The sequence below is a fragment of the Bolinopsis microptera genome, chromosome 7 (genome assembly GCF_026151205.1).
Source record: "Bolinopsis microptera isolate Bmic1 chromosome 7, MBARI_Bmic_1.0, whole genome shotgun sequence".
In the NCBI taxonomy this organism is placed as follows: domain Eukaryota; kingdom Metazoa; phylum Ctenophora; class Tentaculata; order Lobata; family Bolinopsidae; genus Bolinopsis; species Bolinopsis microptera.
In genome coordinates, this window is record NC_087078.1 from 14,246,050 (window position 1) to 14,268,828 (window position 22,779).

General features: G+C 37.7%; 3 protein-coding genes across 3 annotated transcripts in view; 2 read left to right on the top strand and 1 right to left on the bottom strand.

The window, feature by feature from the left end:
• The window catches only part of LOC134818935 (solute carrier organic anion transporter family member 4A1-like), a 94,104-nt gene that overhangs the window by 15,741 nt on the left and 55,584 nt on the right, over window positions 1-22,779 (top strand). The gene's annotated exons all lie outside the window — the stretch shown is intronic.
• Window positions 174-17,302, top strand: LOC134819023 (ankyrin repeat and EF-hand domain-containing protein 1-like). The gene is made up of 17 exons (XM_063828779.1): window positions 174-343; window positions 491-601; window positions 839-922; window positions 1,585-1,694; window positions 6,936-7,040; window positions 7,301-7,422; window positions 7,683-7,762; window positions 10,107-10,175; window positions 10,312-10,405; window positions 10,846-11,036; window positions 11,205-11,371; window positions 11,541-11,633; window positions 13,744-13,831; window positions 14,044-14,221; window positions 15,572-15,702; window positions 15,835-16,005; window positions 16,166-17,302. Exons 1-17 carry the CDS (start codon window positions 214-216, stop codon window positions 16,660-16,662), a joined length of 2,421 nt encoding a protein of 806 aa, XP_063684849.1. The 5' UTR covers window positions 174-213; the 3' UTR covers window positions 16,663-17,302.
• LOC134819025 (zinc metalloproteinase nas-37-like) overlaps window positions 17,239-22,779 on the bottom strand; it is a 14,151-nt gene continuing 8,610 nt past the window's right edge. Inside the window, exons 6-9 of the mRNA XM_063828781.1 lie at window positions 19,158-19,321; window positions 18,789-18,894; window positions 18,392-18,535; window positions 17,239-17,839 (exon numbers count right to left, since the gene is read on the bottom strand). Of these exons, the coding sequence (XP_063684851.1) occupies window positions 17,610-17,839; window positions 18,392-18,535; window positions 18,789-18,894; window positions 19,158-19,321 (644 nt within the window). The 3' untranslated portion in view covers window positions 17,239-17,609. The remainder of the gene's footprint in view (window positions 17,840-18,391; window positions 18,536-18,788; window positions 18,895-19,157; window positions 19,322-22,779) is intronic.

Here is a 22,779-nt window from a genome sequence, read left to right on the forward strand (position 1 = left end):
CCTTAATTGACTACTTAATTCATTGCAACCTGCAGACACCATTGTTGTTTCTAATTTGGAAAATAAAATCACTATTACGTTTCAGACAATTGTCTTTTCTCTTAACAATTGTCTTTTCTCATGAAAAAGAAGTAAAATGCTCGTCATAAATTCATTTTGATTGTATGTTTCTGTAGGATGAAAAAATTTCTCTCTTTGTGGCGTTAAGATGAGATGGCTGATGGGTTCACCCAGCTTCAACTGTTGCAAGGGAGGAAATTTCTCTACTGTGTAAAACAAGGAAATGCATCACAAGTAGAAAAACTCTGCAGCAATGGTGTACCTGGGCTCATAAACTACATAGGTTGATGGAAATATTGGCTATATTAATATAGAAATATTAAATAGGAATCTAAATGATTTTTTCACAGACATACTTACTTCTACACATTTCCGGTTGAAATTTCTATCGTGGTACGAAAACCACATGTTCACTAAAAAGTATTTTCAGTTAACCCAGAGGGAGAAGCAGGGATTCATGCAGCTGTTAAAAATGCTGATATAGACATGATGTTATTGTTGCTAAGTCTTGGAGCAAGTATTGATCGCAGAGATAATTTGGGTAATTAATCATCTGTCCTTTGTAATAATTGATTCCTGATTGAATCCTTATTGATAAAATTGTTATTGATTACATAGAATTTGTTGGAAATAAGTTGGTCCGAAATTTCAAAGTCATTGTTATCATATTGTCGCGAAGTATGAAAATCCTAAATTAATGTGCTACAGTTATTTATTGGTCCAGGGTCTCCTGGTTCAGGGTTCAATGTTTCACTGCAACTAACAATACGCTCCTCAGGCAGAACCTCTCTAATGATTGCTCTGGGTTACGGCTATGACCATGTCATTGATACTCTGCTGGAGGCTGAAGCTAAATTCAATGGTTTGTTACAATGAGAATATCCTAACTTTATGTAGAATATTGATATATCTCTAGAAAATTTATAAATTTACTAAAAACCTGCACGTGAACCTGTTACAGCTACAGTGGGTTTTCTGTTCAAGATTGTAAAGAATTATCGTTAGAAGTTTTCTGAGTATTGCTGTCAGATGATAGTGGTAAAAAGGAAGCAGAAAAAACTAAAACTGAAAGTTTGCTTCATTTGTGCTCTCAATTAGCTAGTCAGTCGCAGTTTCATAAGCTATGTGCTATGCAGCCAGGGTTTGGACTAAATAAACCCAGTAGGTTACAAATTTTCCATCCAATTACATTTTCACGGAATTAGTTATATAACATATTTACTACAAATTATGCGATCAATTTAGTTCAATCACTGCATAAAACATATGCAGATGCAGGATGCAGATTGCAAAAGTGTGATTTGTAGAAATTTTAAAATTAATATGTCATAAAGACATTTAATATTTAATCGTATGCAGAGATTGTGATTAAACAGTCAAGTAATAGTCTAGTCAGAAAGTTATGCAATTTTGAATTGCACAATTTCAAATTGCAACTTCACCTAGTTACCTGCAATTGGGACTTATCGATTTCCACCCAAAATTAGAACTATCAAAGCTCTATAAACAGTTAACTACTCTCAGCGACTGATAAGGAGGGCAGATGTGTAACCTGGTACGCACTCAAACCTACACAGAGACACCTCCGGTGCTTGGAGAAAGTCTGCAAAGTTGGAGCTGATGTTAATGTTGTGGTAAGTTGAGAAAATTTGCAAAGTTGGTGCTCATTTTGGCTCCCCACCTTGAAAAATTGTCACCTACCTTAGTTTGAAAACCAGCTAAATTATAAATATCTCAGACTCGCCCCCAGAAATCAACACAATGACATCTTACTTGAACGAGATTTATACATTGTCAATGTAGCAGTTGTACCTACTGTCATATTCATTATTCATGATTCATCGATATTATCATGATTTAAAACAGTTATTTTAATCATATCAATGGTAGTTGCTACGGTCCATACTCCATAGCTTGAATAGATTATGACTTATCATATCTTTACAGTGATAACTGAACTGAATTTGATTTTATTGATCCAGTCATCCGAATAATCTAAATTCAGTTAGTTATGTGCCTCAGACTAAAATAGAATTTTCTGCGTCACAAAACCTTTGCGTCTGGCATAGTACTTATCCTATAAAAAATAAATGATTCTCTGACGAGCATTTAAACGACCGTTTAAATTATTGAAATTTTGGTAATAATCACACAGATAACATTAACAAGATAAATAACTATTTCCTATCATAAAATAACATAAAAATCTGAAAGGTTATTATATTGGGGATGATACGGTGTCCCTTATTCTAATATTCACTCTGTTGGATCTACACCTAGATTTGGGATAAGAAGTAGTCTCGTGTTCAGCTATAAAACCGCCCGGATCCACCCTGCCTCTGTTAGTAAACTGTTTCAGTACGTTTGGAGTAAAAAGGATGAAGATCACAGGGTTCAGACATGACAAAAAGACAGGGACAATGACCATTGTGGTGAACTCCAACACTTCATCACTTTTATCAGGAAGTCTGTCTTGTGCGTTGTCTATTTGGATCTTAGCGGAGACACAAGCTGCAGCGGTGAGGACTATACCACTCACATTGGTCACCAGAATCTTCAAACTAACCTTCTTGCTGTTAATCTGTGAGGGGGAATCCTCGCTACACTTGGTAGTTTGGAAGAGATGGACCACTGTGAACCCTGATGCTATGATGCTGAGTATCTGGGAGAGAAGTAGAGGCCAGATGCAGAGGAGTAGAACCCTTATATCGTTACTGGGAGCGGTGAAGGTTCTGTTAAGATAGAAAGGGTTAGTTACCATACTCAAACTGGTTCTGTAGATGGCGAACTTGTCTAATGTCACTATACTGTTGACTGCCAGAGTGTACACCAGATACACTCCCACAAAGATGAGAGCGTATCTCACTTTCATTGTTCTGAAGGGGAACCTGATGGTAATAAAGCGGGTGATAGCCAGAACGGCAGTGAAGCAGCTCGGAGCTACTGCTAGGGTTAAGATGAACGCTCCCAGGAACCGTTCACCCGGACCAGGATTAAATTTAGTGCTGCAAATGTAGCCCCTCCCTTCAACCTGCCTGCACTTAGGTGGCTCCTTCACGGCTATCTTTACCATGGAGTTGATGGGCATGATGAGGCATGTTATAAAGTCTGTAGCTGAGAGGATGAAGAAGAGGAACTTGGGGATGCTGTTCTTCTTTCTGAAGTTGTAGAGCATAACCAGAGGGTTGAGGACTACGGATACACAGGAGAGGAGAGCCAGGAGAAGTACTATCAGAACATCAGGGTAACTTAATCCACCTCTACTGAACAACGACATTCTGAGGAGTGTATAAAGATTTAATTAAAGCTGTTAATTTGATATTATGAAAAAAGTGAAGCATAAAAAACAGTGTTAACATTTAACAAACATAAGAAAGGCAAACATACGAAAAGCTCATAAACTTTTCTGCTAAACAGTTACGAAGATCTCATGTCTGGACAATTTATACTCTATAGGGATCCGATCATGACCAGACAAATTTGATCGATTACAGCTTTTAAAAGGTTCCTATTAAAGATGAACTTAGCAGATAGCAAGAATGAGGCAGAATACGGTAGGTATCTCTAGCAGTTAAATTCTGCTAATAGAAACCAACCGGAAAATATTCCCAGAGTAATGTAAGTTTGAGTTATAGGCCCTCGTTGGTACGTGGTTTAACGTGCCACTTAAAACTAACGACTGATGGATGGTTTGAAGCTTAATATTATTAAAATTATGGAATTGCAGGTTACACTGTAAAGCGAATTCAATACTCAATATTAATGGTTCAGTGGGCACCGAAGTGTGAATATGCAAAATGACATTGTTACTGATCACTAATACTGCTCTTTCCGAATGACGTTATGAGTTATCACTTGAATCGCTCTTATCAGATCAGTCATTGTTCATTATTGTTCCTGGGTTCCTTATTTCTAGAATAAATTTATGACTCAGCCCCGTCATCAACGCTCAAGGGAGTATTATAGAAATTAGCAAAAAAATTAAATTTCTATTTACATAAATAATACTAAATCACGCAGCGACTAGTGGAACACACGAAGTAATTGATTCTCGAAGTGCCTTGAACCGATGAGCGAGGAGGGAGAGTGGTTATTCCCTTTATGGTTATAATGGTCACCCTCCTAAATGTTATATAGTTACTGTGGCGCCCATCTTAAACACAAGAACAGGTAACTATAGTAACTATAGTGGCCATAGTTACCGTAGTTACCACAGTACCTGGTTCATTGGAAATCGTGTTCAATTTCGACAAATATAATAAGTTAGCTTTTTAAAGGGAACTCTTGTCAACTTAGCTCGCTTCCTATAATTGTTTTAAAAACGTATGGGATGTAAAGGTAAGTGAATGCTTGTTCATATGCACGGAGTTTTCTTAGAGGGTGAGAGGTTCTTTAGTAAGACCGACTGATTAAATGAGGCTCTAAAATGAACGGAAAGCTAGCATGGAGAGTGGGAAAAATTAAAAGCGGAATAAAATTCTAACTCTAAGTTAACGATAAACTGGTACAGAAATCAAAAGTCCGAACATGGAGTCTAGGAAATAGCTGTGAACCAAATAAACAGAATCAATTCCGCACCTTACACCTAGTCAAAATAATTTTATGCATTTCAAGATTTTAGAAATACATTTTTTGAAGAAATATCCGGCAAAAATCCGGCAAAATTTTCTAAAACCGGACCGGAACCGGAACCGGATATTGAAGCCGGATATCCGGCCAGATCCAGATTCAGCCGGATATCCGGTCGGTTCCTAGCTGGTTCATTGGAAATCATGTTTAAATTTCAATTTCGACAAATACAATAAGTTAGCTTTTTAAAGGGAACTTTTGTCAACTTAGCTCGCTTCCTATAATTGTTTTAAAAACTTATGGGATGTAAATGTAAGTGAATGCTTGTTCATATGCACATTGCACGTGTGCGCGGTGTCAAAGCTTACTAGACTACTACAAAACCGTTTCCTCAACCAACTACAAAACCACCTGAGCACATGTCCTGTGTTAAATGTCTTACCAGACAAGAATTTCTTGTGATTTAAAAATTATCCAATTCTTCACTGATTGGGCGAATAGTAGTTACATTCCAACAATTCTACTTGACCGATTTATTAATAGCCATATTTAATGGTTTATACTTATATTATAACTTAACTATTCAAGTCTCGGAACTAACGCCATAGAATTCTTTAAAACTTAATAATTAGAATTCTAAAATTTTGGAAATATCAATATTCAATATCAGATGCGAAGAAATCATATTATTTCCACAATTACGTAGCTCTTGAAATACTAAGCGTCACAAAATGGCAGATGTTTATTCTCGCTCAGACGACGTGAGATTTGACAAATGACGAGAAAGCAGTTGAACGGACAAATTCTGAGAAAGCTCTAAGTGTCGCCACTCGCCACATGTACCAGTAGAAATGTAGGTTGATCTGAGCGTTACCAGTTGCCCAGTGCTCAAGCTTTAAGTTTCTCCGGATATATGGATAAATAGGAAGGGATTTAGCTAGTACAACTCCCGTTTGATTTATCCATCGCTCCTGAATCACTGTCTGGACAAACTAAAAGCGTAGGATTTGGCTGATTGAGCACCTGATGCGTTTTAATTAATATGGGTAAAGTAGTAGTAAGATCAGACGTTTGAGAAAAATGCTTATGATTATGATTCATGAGGTACAACACTTTAAATTGTTTGTCTCATTTTAAAAGGTTTTAGCGGCCATCAAAATTTGAATACGAGTATTTAAAGACACCATTACTCATACTGGTTACATCACCTTAACAATTCAATAAATACTTGTCAATACTGAACTAGTCGATACTGAACTAGCCAATACTGAACTTTTCGAATGTCAATTCAAAAATTGTAAAATACACTTTACTGTTTAGTATCTGAGTGTGCTTTAATTAAATGTGCATGTATGTTAGTAATATTAGTGATTAATTAACGTGTATAATTTTGAGTTATATTGTGACTGAGTCTACTATAATAATACGCGATACTAGTAACACCTGTACTGACAATCCGGTCGCTGCTGCTGTCCAGCACCAAGGTATTACCGGATATTCATTGTTTGGGTTGTTTGGCAACAGGAGATAATAACGTGCTCAGTAATACTGTAATATAACAGCTCCCACATTAGATATTATTATTACCGGGCTCGTGATCTTATTTTGTTGTTATGGTTACCATCTCTAACTAATGATATTACGTGTGCATTACGAGGGGAGGTGGGGAGAGGAGTTGTGGTAGAAAATTACCAGAGGTCCTGGGTCATTAAATGGAGTCAAACATGGTATGATTTTCTGGTGAAATGTGGAACGGGGAGGCGGGTAGGTTACCAATCTTCGCAAGAAACATTCTGGACATCACGCACAATGGGTTATCCAGTGGTAATGGGGGGGGGGGGGGGGGGGGGGGGTCCAAGGGGAACTTTGGGGAATGGACATCATGAGGAATGTTTTTATAGTTACATATTGTAGAAGTAATCTGCAAGATAGTTACCGAATTATCGTAGACTGGATCGTAATTGTATTGGTCAGAAGTCAGTACTTTACTGGGAAATTACTTTTCTATGGAAAATGTTTCTAGAAATGTTGCATCTGGGGGGGGTTTAGTTGTTAGAAAATAAGTAAGTTTTATCATTATAACCAACATGTCGAGACTTCCAACTTATGATAGCCTGTAGAATGTAAATGGTTTCAAGCAACTTGACTGTGAAAACTGCTGTGAAAGAACATCAGCAGAAATAGAATATTAGTAAATCCCTGAAAATTCACCTCATAGGGAAATAATATTAAACAACCTCCCCCCGTAATCTTATGTAACATTAGTAATATTATACATCTTGTTTAACATTATGTTATTTGTACAGAACAGCAGTACCAGCACCCTATTAATGAAATGTGCTGGACAAGGCCTCACCGCCTCCGCTCAGATACTCTTAAAACACCAAGCTGGCACTGAAATCATCAACGGTGTAAGTAAGCGGTTGGGGAAGTTGGGGTATGTTCATTTTAAAGACCTTAATGACATGTTATCTCTCTGAAGCTCTGAATATTGATTACTCCACAAAAATGTTTTTGCTAAATGTGGCTCTGACTACAAGAGCTCTTTAAATATTTTTCTGCAAGTTATGATCTCTGATGTTTTTCCACGGCCCACGTGATATCCTGAACTACGTGTTCTGCACGTGTTCTGCACGTGTTCTGCACCACGTGTTATCCCTTAATATTTCAGGAGAACCTGACTGCTCTGATGATTGCAGTGAAGGTAAATAACGTAGAAATGGTTGAGTTGCTGGTCAAGTCCGGAGCAAGCATTGATGTGGCGGACAGTGAAAATCTCTCTCCAATACATTGGTAATTTAGTTAAGTATACTGGTAACCATATTGGTAACTATAGTAACAAAACTATTCACGTTAATTTCTTAACATCCTGATACAGATTTGTGCAGTTGTATCGATTGGAGTATATCATTATGTTTACTTAGATACGTGGGAGGCCTCGAGAATGGATTTTTTATCTGTTTCAAGAAATGGTCTGAGTTTAAGAAATCACAGTACAGAAGGTTAAAAAAGGTGGAAAAAATTACGTTACAAATTTTAATAAACTACTTCAGGTGCTGTAAGTTAGGTTTCACTGGACTATTAACCTTGTTACTGAATCATGGTGGCGAGCCAGATAGCCTGACTAACACAGGTAACTACCAAACTGACATTCTATTCGATTCTATACTAGTAGTAATCATGAAATGTGATTATGGTAACTGGGTGGCTCCTACAATTAAGGTTCACTAAATTGGATTAACTGTGGTAACAACAGTTATAGTGTCGCCACTTTAAAACGACTCTAGAGGTAACCAAGGTTCGACCGGAATCCCGGTTTAATCCCGGTCCCGGTCAAAAATCAAAAAATTTTTTTTCTAAATTATCGAAACACTTTATATATAGTAAGGTACCTACGGTATCTTAGAACTTTAGAAGCCATAATAAACCCCTAATTGATATACACAATTGATAAACTAGCAGGAACCCGTATAAACCTAAAATAGTGTCAAGACTCGAGAGACTAAAATAATTATTACCTATTTAATTCGCGTTTTTGACACCACTTGGGGGTTCAAATTTTGGGCTCTAAAACTCCTATTCCTTGGCCAATTTTTTATTTTTTCATGCTGATTTGGAGGCCATTAAAGCATTTGACCCAGTCAAAAAAGTATCAGTTGTATATCTTTTACGGTTTTTGCGGAAAGTCGCGTTAAAGTTGATGCCGTGGTGTCAGTAAAATGGTACGGATAAACACATCCATATATATCGTCTCGCTTTATATATAGTAAGATATTGATATTGGTGAGCTTGGGCCCAAACTCGCAGAGCACAATTCTAGGAGTGAGGTGAGAAACTAAGCGAGTTAATTTTCCGAGCCTCGACATGAAAAATCGTAATGGACAATTTGCTCTCCTTTTTGCCGTAATTATTGTCTTTGAAAATCATGTCTTTAGCCACAAAAGTACCATTACCGAAGCATAGAGCTGGAGATAATTTTCCAAGAAACGTTTTTGCAGATGAAAATTGTTCCCAATTTTCGACTAATGTCAATGATTACTTTTAGATTTTTTGTAAAATAGATTATCATGATCGTAAGTTAAGATATTTGGTTGGGGAGGGCCGGTAGCTCAATTTGTAGAGCACCAGGCATGTAACTCGGAGGTTGGCGGATCATACCCGCCCCGACACTATGCCGGCCCATGATTTTCCGAATCGCTTACCAGTGGAAATATAGTCAATTCAAAATTTAGGAACCGACCGGAACGGCTTTTTTGCTGCCGGACCGGACCGGACCGGATCTCAATAAAAAATCCGGCAAGCCGGACCGGACCGGACCGGATACCGGATTCGGGCTCTTATTTAAAGGCTCGCCGGATTTTACCGGATTTCAAACAGTTGCTGCACGATAATTTCGAATATAGTATCTAGATATATATTATACCATGTCGTTAAACTTAGGAACAACAAAATCAAACTCGATTTCACCCCCTGACGAGCTGGCGCTTGTGCGCCGTGCACGTGCAACAAATATAGCAACAATGAGCTCAGACTTGGAGTCTCCAACCTCTGCACAAATTGGCTTCAGACTGTCTGACATTTTGCGCGAGGCGAGTATCTAAATTAATCTGCTGAGACTTAGTGTCTCGTCTAAACTGCTGTAGGGCGACAGTCAGCCGGGGATCGCTAAGGGGATGATATTTTGATAGTAAAATAGTAGTAAAGTTATAAAAAATATAAGTTCACTCGATAAAAATAGGAATGAGTTTAAAATCCGGTTCTGGCTAAAATCAGCATTAAAACCGGATCGGACCGGACCGGATCAAAAACGGCCGGATACCGGACCGGACCGGACCGGACCGGATTTCCGGTCGGTTCTTAATTCAAATATCTGCTTGCTTGGTACTCATGGTCGATACAATTACAGCCCAACCAACTACATGATCGTAAGTTATATGAAGAAGCCACTATTATAGTATTATGAAAATTACTAAGACATTACTGTACAATTTCGGTTCTTTGTGGAAGACAAATAGTAACGTTTCACTACAAGCACTCTGCACTCATACATAACATTAACAACGCCTTGGTTGATGCGGCTAGTGACCATTATTTAACATTTGCTAGATGTGACCACTGACCACGTGCCATACCTTCGTCCCGGACAATTAATAGAACAATTGTTTTAAATGAAAGGTTATTTTAATCTATAAAGCAGACCTATGAATGCAATTGACCACTCAAATCATGAAGTTTTACACTTTAATAGTTTCCACTTTGGTTTTATTTCAATATTTCTTAATTATTATCTTGAAAGCTATCTCGGCACTTTTTTCAAGTCCCGGTCCCGGCCAAAAAAGCGGTCCCGGTCGATCCTTGGAGGAAGCTGACAAATATATCCTTCTTGTAAAGCTGTATTTATCATCAGGAGATAACTCATATAATATAGTAACCATGTAGTAACTATAATAGGTAGATAATAACTGTATTTATCACAGGAGATACGCCACTTCATTTGGCGGTACAAGGCAGACACACACTCGCTGTTAAAATCCTTCTTAGTAGAGGTAAATAACGATGGTTACTCCTACCAAGTCAATAAAATGTAAAGTTAGAATGATAATCGTTAACTAGTACCCAAACAAGAACTAGAAATTAGAATTATTAGCTGAGATAACTAGAAACTAAACAGATGTCCCCTAGGGGTGCAATGTGAGATTCCTAACTACAGCGCAGTTACACCCCGTAACATCGCCCACCAGCTCAAAGATAAAGTTCTCAAGCGACTTCTGAGAAGGTAGGCGATAAAGGTGCTGCGAGAATGGCATTTAACGAATTATCAATAATGAAAGGGCGTTATCATCGTGTCGTCTAGAGAATGCGTTATCAGGGAAATTATTTGGGAAATTAATGTCGGGAAAATTAGAAAGTAACCAAGTAACTAAGTATTAAGGGTTATAACTACAAAACTACTTATTAACGTTATGCGATAATACACGACCACTTAACCAGCGAAGTTCTCTATTTTTAACGTCATTAAATTAACTGTCATCTCATTCAAACCGCCGAGAAACATATGCGCGGCTACAAAGTCACTTGAGCTGAGTTGGCGTCAAATCACATACTTTTCTGAGATGTTAGTTATTTTGCACGTGTTTGTACGTGTTTTTTCATAAAACACTCATTAGATTTCTCAGTACTGATTGATTGGTTTTTGTATATATTACTGTATTGTAGGCACGAGAACGCAATACACAAAGCATGCGGGGAAGGTAAAATCAGAGCAGGCAAGGACTACTGGAAACTTGTGCTGCTCAAGTGGAACAAGTCTAATTGTGAGGCGTTTATAAAGGAGTGTACCCTGTTTGACGCACTAGGAAATGGGGAGGTTGCTCTGGAAACTTTCATTAGTATCGTTCGTAAACTCAGTGAGTATTATCTAACTATTTTGTAATTTTAATATCACTTTAAATCACTCTTTATACCTACTTAAAATGCTGTATTATTTGATTTCTGATGGACCCTCATGATTGTAACATTATATATATCATGGGGGAGGGGGTCGCATAGTAAAATAGTAAAATATATTTTTTCAGAGACCCCGGTATCAGATAGACAGTTAGCAGAGGTACTCAAATCATGTGACTCTGGAAAAGTTAACTACACTGACTTCCTGTTAGGCCGGCTGTTTATCAAGCTTATAACATACGATAACTTTGCTCGCTGCAAGAAAAAGAAAAAATCTGGTCGAAAGGGCGGCAGGGTGATTATTTTAGTGTTTGTAAAGATTTATTTGATAATTCTTAAAACATCAATCTTACAAACCCGTGCCTTACATGGCTTCTAATGCACAACCGATTGAGCCGCGCTGTATCCGATATAATATCATGTGATATTCCTATTTATTTTATGATATTTTAATTTGTTTCCAGGGGAAGAAGAAGAAGATCCCGCTTCATATTGTAGTTGAGAAGACTAGAGTTTCTCCTTTTACTAGGAGCGAGGACGTAGTGGAAAAGATGGAGGTTAGAACCTATAAGTGTTAATTAGTGGATAGTTAGCTTTATATACTTATAATTAGGAGATAATTAGTAAATACTTAATTTAGTATAAATGGATGATAACATGATTATTATTGGATTGCTCAAAATGAAGAAAGTAACGACCACAAATGCCTTATATTGTACGGCTTTGCATGCACCCCCTCCCACAGCCCGGCTACGATGAGATTATGGGTAGTGCAGCGTCTGACAAATCTTATATTTCGCCCATAAATCTAACTTTGCTAGAGTCACCGTCCTGGCCAACAACAGGTTAAATAATCGTGTTTTTTTCCAACAAGTAATTATGTGCTGCAGTATTGAGAAATAATAGTATTTTATTGTAAAAATATAGAACGTATTATAATATCGCGACCACGAAGTATTATGCAGCGACCACTGCGTGACGGAGAATGAAGCTTGAAATTTATTCTAAATCACGCAGCTTATCGATACTTCTGTGGTCGCAGTATAATAGTCTTATAATGTGGTCTTTATTTTAAGCAATAAGATTCCAATAATTCTGTGGTTACTACATGTGGTTTTCATATTGAGCAATTAAATGCCAATACTTGTTAAAACTAACCTCTAACCTCCTTCCCATTCACTTCATTATTGGAAACATGAAAACCGCTCGTCAAAACGGAGCCATGTTGGAGGAGTGTTTAAAAGTAATTAATCTTGAATGTTCCTATTTTTCTTCATCATAATATAGCACATTGTGAACAGTGCACACTCTTATCACTTGATGATGACAAATTCTAAATATCCCATGATCGGTACTTTTTCCGGCATCAAACGACATGAATCACAATAAAACATTTGAAAAGACAAACTCTTTGCGTACGTGTGAGCGTCATCATGACGTCACCCAACACAGCTACTATAGATGTAATCATGTAAATTGTAATAAAAGTAAAGCTAAGAGAGAGAAAGTAAAGCAATAAGATAAAGCAGAAGCCGTGACAAGGGTCGCTTGGGGTTGAGGAAGCAGACTTATTAGAAAGGGAGACGTTTATGAAGCTGAGGAAGCGTTCACTTGTCAATAATATCTCAAATTTAATATCTAATCTGTCTGGAGAAATTACACTGTGCAATTCAAATTAGGTACTGGTCGCCCACTGTACGCACTGTCATATTGTGAGTTATTATTGTGAGTTATTGTGATTTGGAAAGGTACGCCACGGTACTTCAGTATATCACCATCACTGTATTTAGTATAATACGCCCTCTTAAAATCAGCGATCCCAATTCAAATCGAGGTGTTTCCCTTGGCCCGAAATAAAGTGCATACTTATACTTATACTGATGATTTATATTGTTGCCTCGGGTTAAGCAGGTCCAGGTGGTGCAGCAGGCAGCTGGTTATGTATAAGGTTATATTATCTAAAAATATTTGAGTCTTGCAATGCAGACAGTTGATAGGCTCTGTTCTACTTAATGTGATTAATGCACGTTAGTTAGACAATGTAAATGCAGACTGTTAATGTTGTGTGATTATGGTTGGAAGATCAAGCAAGATATTTAATATTTTAATCATTTCACCGTGCAATAATTGAAACACATTAAATGGTGTTCTCTATTTAAATCTTCAAGAAAAACAATTAGAGTTGAAGCTAAAATTCCCAAATTATAATCTCTCGGTACAGCTCACTTCTTGGAATCACTTTTCACACCAGTCCAGTCCGATCTGTAGATCGTCAACAAGTAAAAAGCTTAATAGCATGAAGCAGAGCAATTTTCACAGAGCCAGAAACACCATGGAAAGTTATGTTCTAATGTTAAACGGTAACTTATCACAAGCACAACTTGTTTACTTTTACGTGCACATTTACTGATTAAAACTCTGACATTTGTAAAGGTGGAGCAGGTTGGTAACTCTGGCGCATGACGATAAGTTCTAAGTAAGTTTGGTAGGAGGCCTCTAGTCGCCTCCTCATTTCCGAATAACCCCATTACTTATCCCCATTATCACCTATAAACTATACTAATCAGTAATCACCTCTAATCACCTCTTATCACCTCTAATTACCTCTTATCACCTCTAATCACCCTTATCACCTCTAATCACCTCTAATCACCTCTATGACCGCAGCACTTTACGGACACAGCTAGGTTTCCCAGAGACTGTCCTCCCAAAACATTTATAGAAGATGATAGCTCCTGGTACATGGCGCCTCCCTGTAAGTTATCTGTTGTAAAACATACCTGTAAAATGTTCAATAACACTACTACAAGTTGTTGAAATAGATATCTCAGTTATGGTTGTGTGTCTTAATGGCGGTTTTTAGGATTCAGTTTGCTTACTTTCAATATATAAAACTGTGTAGTTATTAACTTTTCTAATAAAACTTTGGTCCCTGTGCTGATGATAATAATATTATTATCATTTCAGCTACAACCTACATTAGGCTTCACAAAGCCGCGCAACTAGGCGATCTCAAGACTATCGAGGCAGCTTGTGAGGACCAAGTTGATCTAAACCAGACCGACAAGTTCCTTAAAACCCCACTCATGGTGGCAGCTGCTAACGGCAGAGCTCACATTGCTCACATTCTTCTCAGACATGATGGGTATGTTCACATACCCATAATCTACTAACTAGGGCGGCATAGAGTTGTCGGGGCCATTGTAGTAGGGCGAAGAATGCGTGTTGCTGTTTATGTAATCGCGAGTGAACCTATACAAATTCTACGTGGGTCTCCTAAGATCAGATCACGTCAATTCATAAGCGATGTTGAAATAATTGATAATCTGATAAAAGGGTGTGAATCGTCTAAGCAAGGGGCGATTTGGTCACATCTGAATTAAGTTTTAAACATAACGCGCGATGACAATTTTGTAGTAAAAACCGAATCGCGACCATTGTGTGTAGTCGAATTGTTCACGTGTCGCGCGCATTTTGAGTAAAAATGGAAGGAATAATCACAATTCATAGCGAGAGACAAATAGCGGGAAATCATTTTGGATACGATCGTTAATGGGAGTTACGACGCAACATCTTATGACAGGGTCTACCAGCGGTGGCAACCTGGATATAAACATAGACTGGTAGATTTATTGAAATAGGACTGCCTGGTAAGTAAGTGCATTAATAAATGTCGAATGATTATCCTTCAAAGTACGAATATTTGGCAAATTGCGACACGTTTGTCCCTTTAATCGCGTGCGAGAAAAACAAAATAGACGCAAATATTATTTGCGTCATACTCATTTTGATTTCCACGATTTGTTATTTGAAATAACAAATCGTGGAAATCAAATGAGTATGAGATGAAAGCAACCTTGCTAGTAGTTAAGTAGCTGCCTGAGGTAACCGAATACATATGGTTACGAAATATATTCAGATTCTTCTTTCTAAGTTCGGTATTGAGTAACCGAATACCGAGTCGATATAATTCCGAATATTTGCGATTCAGTAACCACGTAACTGCAAGTAGATCAAACTGTCGTGTTTAGGTGTTTCATTTAGGATAAAAGCTAAAACCTAAAACCCACCGATGTAAAGTGATTTATGCATATGCAATATGCAAGTTGCATAATTGTTACAACTATTCTACTAAGTTAGATTCGTACAAAGAGCTCTTATAATATTCAGTAACACTATATATATAATATCTCATGATATTGAAATGGATGCGATTTAATTCGTCTGATATGAATTCGTTTAAAATAAGATTAAGTCTACAGCAATAAATTAACAGGTCACTACAGTAACTGTAAAAGGCCATAAACTGCAGAGACATGAATATATTAACCATCGCAACCAATGCAATCTCTTGAATAATAATAGCTTCATACTGAAATTAAAATCGCTACTTCATACTTCCCCGCTACCCCAGTCTGCATTTCTCAAATTTACTGCTTTACTGCTTCACATGAGGCAATGCTCGATGAAGTGCTAAGATATTTCTAACCTACAGGGTGGATGTAAATATGAAGGATAATTTCCAATGGACGGCCCTGCACCATGCTTGCCATGCCAATCAGCCTGACATAGCTCAACTCCTGGTGGAACACAACGCAGATTTTGACTCTCAGGCTCTCAACGGAGGTAGGGGCTTTTCACTTTATTGTTATTATCACCCGAATAAACTTATACTGATAAACAGATAGTGCAATTCAAGAATAAATAAATACACTTCTCTTAGAAGCAGGAGCTCTTAAATTGTCCACATTTTGCCAGGTACCCCCCTTATGAGAGCCGTAGAGAGTGGCAGTACTGAGATAGTGAAAATATTGCTGGCTCGTGGAGCCAAGATAAACCTCCGAACCAAGAACGAGAAGACAGCATTGGATATAGCTTACGAGTGGGGCAACAGTGAAATAATCGACTTGATTACCACTTCGATAGCAGGTACGCTGATAAACCTACAACTTGTCATTCTTTATATTACATATTTCACAGATATTAAGATTAAAATAGTAGACACTTTACTGTAATATCATTGTTTTGAAGAACACCACAAAACTAAGTCGGTTAATATGTACCCCGTATCTAATGATTACAACTCCAGAACGGCAACTAACGAAGAAGAGGGGTAGGAGGAAGAGTGGTAAAGTGGGGGGCAGGCAGCCAGACAGTAGACAGTTGGACAGTGGGGCGAGCGCCCCCTTCCTAAAGAGTGCCCCCGAGGAGCGCAGCAATGTGACATTCTCTGCGGAGACCAAGCCCGGCACAGCTGAAGTTCCTCTCTCTAAGTCTGCTATTGCCTTCAACTCTGGCCTCTCAGCACCTGACGGTAACTTCAGATCTGCTTCAGCTCCTCCTGATCTGAACAAATCAGTACATTCTCTGAGACGGAGAACTAACGCCTGGGCCCACAAACCTCCCACTACCGAGGACCTGCTCAACTATAAGGTGGAGCAACGGAAACGCTTCGGATTTGAGGTGGCAGACTTTAAGAAACCAAGATCTCCCTTTACCAGTGTCATCGAGGATAAAATGAGGCCTTATATTCTGGTGAGCTCCCAGGGTGGCAGGCCTAAATCCTCCGTGGCCAGTACCGGATAAGATTTTAAATTGTTGGTATGTTATCTGATTGTGATTGTATCTGCAGTGAAGTACCTCGACACAGCGCATATCTGTGATATTTAACTTTACAGCTGTGGAGTGTAGGGGCTAAACAATACTGCATACTTTAGGGGTGACTGTTAAATTAACTTTGATTTATTTGATTCACTAACAATGCACAGGGAGGTTTTTTAAAAAGTATGAAGACATATTTCAGGGTATCTAACTAGGAGCGATAATTGACATACTTGATGTAAAACTTGTTAAATAAACCCTATTTGTGAGCCTAAAGAATGTTTTAGCCGAGATAACGTCATCTTGAATAGTGCGTTTGCAAAAATGCCAATTTCAAATGATTTTATCCAACATCTTAGCCACATTTCGGACACACTAAGTAAATAGCAAAGTGAATAAAGTTGGCAGCCCCAAAATAACTTTAATAATCTGTGGTATCGTATTTATTTCTGGGTTATATAATTTTTGTTAAATAACGTGTGTTTTGGTAATTTTATTAATGCACAAAGTGATCATGGCGTACGTGTGTACTTTGTTAACAAAGAAGATACATTTTATATTGTAATATAAAGCTCTGGACCAATGCATTGTTGATATAATTGAACATTTTAGATTATGATAAAAAGATATAGTCTCTTGTCAGTGCCCTTAATCACCGATAACATCTTACAAACGACAAGTCCTCTTATTACTTGATTTGAGAACAGAAGAAATAACCTTTTATTTTATATTCCGTTTACACATTGACAATAACTGCGTTATTGAGGGATTATATTGAAATCCATTCCCCCGTCTCTAACTCACACCAATATTCTTGACACAGTACTTTCGGAATTATGTTTTTCCAGTCCAATTTTTTCCACTGAAGACAGGGAAGAGTTGTTAAACAGCGTTTGTCTGTTGGTTTAAGGAGGTATAAACTCCAACTCCCTCTACTTACAGCCCGCAAACTCAAGTCTACTGATGACGAGGTCCCCCCTGGCCTCGTAAAGATGAGTCCTGACTCTGATACTGAAGTTAACAGCAGGTCCGATGTGAAGGTCGTGTGAGCGGAGTCTTAACGACACTACTCGGGACTTGACCCGCAGACTGGTGCTCCACAAAGGGCTGGTTTTATCTCCTGTCACCATCACCAGCTCCAGCGAGGACAACCACCACTGTCCTGGGGAGGGTATTGTACAAGTTATCAAATTCAAATGTATGGAGCTAAACTTGGAACAAAAATACTGCACAGTCGCTGGAACGATTTCTCGTTAACAGACCCCCTCCTTTCAGAGACGACAACAAATTAAATAATGTAGTTTGTTGTATCGGTTTAACTGTTTTTCTTACAAACGATTCTTTGCGTTCGCAGAACTTCTATTCTGTTGAACTTAAATAAATGAGGTAAAGAGTCTCTTCTTTGACCACTTCACTTATTCCGGATAATTCTCGGCTGCGATTTTAAACAATCAGTGGCGAGACTGTTGTGACTCATCCTGCTATTACTAATAGTGGTATTGAGTGGGAGTTTTAGGAAGCTTGATACATCCGACCAATTAGATCTGTTACGGATGATTCATGATGCCCGTAAATATTTTTTTCTGATACATATTAGACCTGGCAATGGTTGTAAACCTGCAAGACTATTATCATTCTAGGGATTTCAGAAGGAAGGGAAGGTCATGAACCAGGACTTTAGCCTTCTTTACAGCTCTGAGGATCTATAATTTACCTGATGTTAAGAAAGAGATATGCAGCGTGCAGGTCTCCCTTGTCTGCTTAGTAAATACAGTGCTTTCCAGTATGTCCAGACTCTTCAGGGCAACGGAAAAAGATTTCAAGTTTTTAAGTGAATCTTGCGTCTCCAAAGCAATCCCTAAAGTGGGTGTGTTTCACATCTTGTGATTGCGTAATTTCGTGAAAACCGGACCCCCATAAAATTGTGAAACAAACGTTCTTATTCTCGAAAACTTTGATTACTTAATCGACAGCCAGACCCCAACCCCCCTTCGCCAACAGCCAAATCAATCATGATAAAGGTGACTGATCACTTATAAAGTTATAAACATAATATGATATTATAAAAGAATCGTACGCTCCATGTACGATTCAATTGTTATGGTACTCACCAGTACCCCCACTCAGACTCCAGGTACCGTTAGAATCGAATGTTTTCCAAACTCTGCAACTCACTCCGGGCACTCCACAAGGAATACTCCGTTTGTCTGGCATAGGCTTGACAATAGATAATGTTAAGCATATAAAATATATTATATTGATATTGGGGACAACTTGGTAAAAATAGTTAAACTGAAACATATGTGGTTTTGTATTCTGGTCTAATGTTCAGATTAAAAAACTAAAACATTCCCGGGAAGAGCTGACCCTCAAAAATGAACAACTCGAAATTTGGAGGCCAGCTTTTCGCGTATGTCGTATAGTAGTACTACTACTAGTTAACTTGGTGAGGGCTGCACTTTAGTTCCTTGTTGGCTCACTTGGTAAAGGGTACACTTTCTCCTCCACCAGTTTGGGGACTGAGTTTGGCAAGATTCCAAACATTCCTGATCTTCTGGTAGGCATGCTAGTTGTTTGCAAGGGGGGCACAGCTTGTTACAGCCGGGACCATACCACGCCTTCTTACAAACGCATTCGTGCTCTCCTGCAGGGAGACACATTGTCATTAAATATCATCAATTTTCACATAATTTATTTTGATGAATTGAGCGATTCTTGTCAAAATCCCAAGTTTCATTGGTTTTGGCTACGTGTGGCTTCTTTTCATGTAACTCTAGAACCGAGACATGCTTGACAGCTCAACAGCTAATCGTTTTTGTTGATATTCTTTGTGATAATTTAAGGACATCTTTGCTTATCTATTTTCATAAAAACTGTAGCGCGGATAATAGATCTCGATTCAAAAGTTCAAAGTCATTAAAATGAGCAATGAGGCTCGACTTATAAAAAGAAATACCCGTATTATTTGTCCCCATTACACAGTACCACATGTTATATTTAGCAATATAACATTCTTTGAACTCAAAAATCCCATCAAAGTTAAAGTTAGTACTTAGTGTCCTTTTTAAACAACCAACTGCAATATTACTGCTCCACAATCATTTGTTTTTGATGAGATACTTTACGACTACTTTAGTGAGAATTTGATGAGATTCTTTGTGACTGTTTTAACACACATGAGTTTCTCATAAATATTTATAAAAACTCTAGCGAGGTGTAATAGAGCTCTTTTCAAAAGTTTCGAGTGAGCTATAATATTCGTGCTAACAAATTTATCAAAGGTTTTGGTTAACGGAATCGAATCTATCGATTCTCCCTCTATTGTGCTAGTAACTCAGTTGCATTGATAGAAAAGGTTAGTAACTTCATGTCCCATAATGCTAAATTCTACTCAGAAAAGAGTTTTGGGCACTATCCAATGGAATATCGAACTGTTCTGATGATAGAGATGAAACTTACAGTATCTGATCAACTTTTACCGTATCTGCAATGTTACTGCAGATATTGTCACGAGACGAAGTTACCCATACCGATCGCATGACTTGGAGACGAGTTTGAATATTTCAAAAATGGAGAGGACGAAAATAGGATTTGGCCGATTAGCCGTTTATAGCATTTCTCGTACATTTTGTTGCAGGAATATTAGTAGAACTAGAAGTTTAAGTCACTCAATTTCACCATGCGTCAAAGTAGACTTCACTCTCTTCCTGATAATTGGATTGGCTGGTCCAACTGCATCAATTATGCTACCCAAATTCTGATATGCAAGCAGCAATTAAGTTTCTTATTGAGAAATATTCCCATAGATATATCTGAATGGCACGTCCCCAGACCAATGACATAAAAATGTTTTATTCATGAACATTGCAAGCAGAGGGTTCGTGCTTTGTTGTGGCAAGTAAACCCGTTGCTAACTTCCCATATTCATAAACCGAGGATTAAACAAAGGCCATTATGCCATTAGAAAAGCCATGATGGACAATACCCCAGGCTAGAGCGTCGAGACGGCCTTGATCGTGAGAGAGCTGGGTCTTTGGTCAAGAAATCCGATGGCCTTGCTGACTCATGTAACATTTGTTGTCCGTTCTTTAAGTAACCCTTGTGTGTTATCCGTGCCTATTCTCAAAATATTTTTCTAGTACCAACAAGTCAGATACGAGACCTCGAGATCTGATTGTAGAATCGGGAATTGGATACGAAACCCTGATATTATACTGATGAGTCATGATCAGATATTTACTGACTCGTTTCTATATGTGCTACATAAGACGACTGTTTTTAAAGGTTGATAAAATATCTACCAAAAGGAAGAAAGCTAGAAGGGAAAAAAACGTCGATCAGCAAACGTGTTGAAGAACGATGAAGAACTAAGTGAGCAATCAGCAACCAGAACCGGATGAAGAACAGAAACACTCTAACATGGAAGATCCTAATACTTCAATAAAAAAATGGGCATCTGCAGATGATTTGAGTACATCAGAAAGAGTTTAAATAATGAAATTATGACAGGGGACTGTATAATAGTTCATAAAGAGTGAGAATATTCCTGGTGATGAAGTAACAATCGAAGAAAATGATGTTTATCAGAAGAGTTTTATACTTGACGTTAAGTCATTTGGTCGGCAGAACATCGCTCAACATGTTATTGGGAATCCATGGACACTGCATGACACACTGGCACAGTATGACGATATTATTTTGGCTGATGAAGATGTAATTATTGCAGAACAATCTATTGCAGAAAAATCTATAAACATAGAGAAAATGGAAGGAATAACGGAGGAACCGTCAGTCAACTTCCTAGAAAAAGAACACAGGATTTTAATTGTTATAGAAAAGAGAGGAAATCACTCCATAATAGCCGGGATCAAAACAATCAGGCCATTAATGTTGAATTATTTTTATTACTCTAAACATCGAATTCACGAACATTTCTACCGATATTATTAGTGATCCCACAACATGAAATTCAATCGGATTTTTAAAGGATCGATGAGACGGTATTTTTGTACAAAAAATGTGGAAGCCCCAAAATTCAAAGAAATAGCTTTTTTTAGATGATCAAATTCTATTTAAAAAGGATACAATACACATTCTAGATAGCTGTACTAAATAGCTGATATGAATGTTGCAGCGTTTTTTAAAGCATTTTCTTGACTCCATATTTGTTTTTCGACACCGCAAACATTCAAAAAATAATTTTGATCTTGATTCACATATAATAACTTGATGTTTTACACTTTACAGTTATTGGAGGTGATGAGGAAATAATTGCATCATTGAAAAGAAAAAAATGATTAAATTGTAACAGTTGCATCTAGTGGAAATGGTAGAATGTATAATATGTGCATTGTACTGTCTGTACAGTGTACACTGTACATACTGGATTGCTACCTAGCTCCTTAAGAAAGTAGGTCTGTGCAAATTTTGCTTTACAACTGTAAAGTACTGTATATTGTTCTTGTAGAGAGGAAGAACTAATATTAGCTATATTTACTTGCATTAACTATCTAGCAGTTATTGTATTGGGCAATGGCAACTAATCTTCAGGTTATTACTGGGAACAAACCAAAGCCTGAATTGCTTCAGTTAATTGATGATGGTATGAAACCAAATTGAGGTACTGGGAGTCAAAATCCTGAATAAAATTGCAAAATCATATTGTCCCAATCTCTGTCCCATTTTCAGTTTTTGAAGATGAAATTTCCAGGGCTGACATTTTACAGATTTTACAGATTTTTTCACCCGTAACCAATTAGTAAGTCAACTATAGATGCCATATGACACGATTGAGGTGCTGGAAGTTCGATTTCGGTTGGAGGAAGCCCACAGCAGAAAGCTTAACAAAACGAAAAGTTGTATTTTCAAAATTCTGTCCCATTTTCAAATATGAAATTTTCTGAACACAAACTTGACAGATTAATCCAATCTAGATTGGATGAACTTTTTGCCCAAAAACCAATTAGTCAGTTGATTGATGATGGTATGAAACCAAATTAAGGTACTGGGAGTCAAAATCCCGAATAAAATTGCAAAATCATATTGTCCCAATCTCTGTCCCATTTTCATTTTTCGAAGATGAAATTTCCAGGACTGAAATTT